We start from the raw sequence: 2,500 nt of genomic DNA, 5'->3' as shown, positions 1-2,500 counted from the left end.
CTTCCTGAGAGAGTAACACAATTTAATAAAAAGTAACAATAATATTAATAATAATAAAGTGTAAATAATAACATTTAAAGCATATTATTAAACGTATAAATCAGCCAGCCTTCATGAAAACAGTTCAGTTAAATAAATAAAACACCAAGATAAACGATCTGACCTCGTAAAACATTTGTTTCCTGAGTTTCCTCACTTTGCTTTGTCGCATCTGCCTCTCTGCTTTTGTTTCTGCTCCATAAAAAAAACTGTGGAACCCAAACTCACCGTTACTGTAGAGGAGCTGGAGTCTATAATGGATCCCATTGTTGGTCTTTTCCCCCGTCGTTTCCTATGAAAATCAAACCAAACACATTCGCTCAGAGTCAGAGCGAAGCAGCTTCTCCTGGGACGATCATGGTGCGCGGCCGCAGCCTCCTTATTATTATTATTATAATTATTATTTTATCTTTTTCTAATGACAAACATGTTAGATTAATCTAACTGCGAATATAATAATAGTAAATCAATTTACAGCCGGAAAGAAAGAAAGAAAAAAATCGGTGCACAACTCAAAAACCCTTTCTGTATTTTATATTTGACGAAATATATTCTGTAAACTTTAAAACTTCTTACGATTAAACAACCTACTTCTCTTAAAGCTTGATTAACGTTCATTAAAAAATACAAATTATTTCTAATGTTGTCAGACATTTAAGAAGACTAAAAACACAAAATGAATAATTAAAATGTTTGCTATTTGCAGTGAATTACAGCGCAGTGATAGATGTGTCATGAATATTGACCGACAGTAAAAGGACATTTTGAAAGTGCTAAATAGTAAACAAGGCGATGAATAAAACAAGCGTCTAAAAGTTGAACCATCAGTATTAACGCCTCTTGCAAACAGATCAATAAAACACTGCAAACGCTGAGATTGATGAGTGTTTAAAAAGAGCTTATTAAATATATTGACTGACAGCACCTTCAGGAATATAGGTTCAAACTCTGAGTCAATATCATTAGTGGGACAAAAGTTTCTTTTAATGCACGTGATGGTGTAAATGCGTCTGAATTAGATTATATTTGAAGGTTTTTGTGATTATGATGAGAAAGGAAAGTAAAAATAATAACGTCTCTGCGAGACTTGGAGGAAACCACATGTTAAAATCACATCAGAGCACATTTCAGTTCAGTGCGTCTGCTCATTTATCACAGTGACTCTAACAGGCCACAACACTGTCAGTCATCAGTCACTAACACAATTTACACCACAGGGCTATTTATTATGCACTCACAAATAAAGACTGTCTCTTTTGTATTATTTATGGTGAAATCATGTACAAACTCACCTTGTCCTTTTCCACGAAGTCGATGTAGGTGGTCCTCTCGATCTCCACCGGCTGACCCTGTCTGTCGTACAGAGCCAGGACGAAGTGGAAGAAGTTGGACTTGCGCAGGTTGGAGGGCGGCTGCTTCTCGAAGTGTGCCCGAGCGAGACCCACTCCGCTGCGGACACAAGCACAGCGCAGCGGCGCCCACAACGACACCAATTAAAATCACATTAATTCAATTTGATAATAAATATACAACCATATAGGAGAAAGCCGCTTTTTAGATCCAATTTTGTTCAACTACATGTCCTCAGAAAATCCGCAGCTACGTGTCATTTAATTAAAAACTGCTTCCAGCGCGTAAAAACGCACTCAAACAACAATTAAACAAATAAAATAAAATATGTATCTTGAGGTTTCACGGCGCTAAAGGCCGCGACAGGCATAATTTTGACTGCTTTCATTATGGCAGGCCTTTTGTGGACACAATTATTTTGAATTGTAAACCTCACCAACTTAATTAAGTGTTTTTATTTAATTGTTTAAGAAAAACGCACCTATAAATATGGATACATATTTCTGCATGGAGTGTGTGAGAAGTAACACACTCACAGCCTAACTGAAGTGAGCTGAGAACTCTTTCCACGCAGCAAAGTTACATTTAAATCTTTTAAAAAGTGCTTTGAGGAAACAGTGCTTCCCTTCCACAAACGTGCTAAATCACTTAGAGCCACACACAGCCTTAAATCATGTTGGACTTTGGGCTACAAAACTTAGAAAGCCAGCGGGATAGGAGGTTATCCAACAAACGCGTCCTCTGGGGACGGACGCACGCACGCTGCCCCCGGAGTGATGCAGTCGCTCCGCAGAGATCCACACCTCACATCTCCCTCTCTCTCTTCCTCCCCCCCCACCTCTCCCGGTCCTCCTAGCAAGCCCCGGTGTCAGCGCAGCGCCACGGCCGCTTCATGGCTCACCTCTGCGCGGCTGTGTTGGCGTCCAGCACCCCGGCGCCCTGCATCCATGTCCGGACCGCGTTCATCCCGGCCACCATGGGCTCCTCTTTCATACTACTCCCACTCCTCTGGATGCTCTCGTGGATGCCAAACATCAAAACGCACCTTCAACGCTGTCGCTGTCCCTCTCTCACTCACACTCTCTCTCTCTCCCTCACTCTCTCTATCCTC

General features: G+C 40.9%; 1 protein-coding gene across 7 annotated transcripts in view; it reads right to left on the bottom strand.

The window, feature by feature from the left end:
* ebf1a (EBF transcription factor 1a) overlaps positions 1-2,500 on the bottom strand; it is a 59,332-nt gene that overhangs the window by 56,042 nt on the left and 790 nt on the right. For all 7 annotated transcript variants that reach the window (XM_034598192.1, XM_034598194.1, XM_034598193.1 and 4 more), the window contains exons 1-3: positions 2,291-2,500; positions 1,332-1,488; positions 268-331 (exon numbers count right to left, since the gene is read on the bottom strand). The exon at positions 2,291-2,500 is cut by the window's right edge. In XM_034598192.1, coding sequence (XP_034454083.1) covers positions 268-331; positions 1,332-1,488; positions 2,291-2,424 — 355 coding nt within the window. In that variant the 5' untranslated portion in view covers positions 2,425-2,500. The remainder of the gene's footprint in view (positions 1-267; positions 332-1,331; positions 1,489-2,290) is intronic.

This window comes from Hippoglossus hippoglossus, chromosome 10 (genome assembly GCF_009819705.1).
Source record: "Hippoglossus hippoglossus isolate fHipHip1 chromosome 10, fHipHip1.pri, whole genome shotgun sequence".
Lineage (NCBI taxonomy): Eukaryota > Metazoa > Chordata > Actinopteri > Pleuronectiformes > Pleuronectidae > Hippoglossus > Hippoglossus hippoglossus.
Note: the sequence above shows the minus strand (reverse complement) of the source record. Positions and strands in the feature narration are given on the sequence as shown.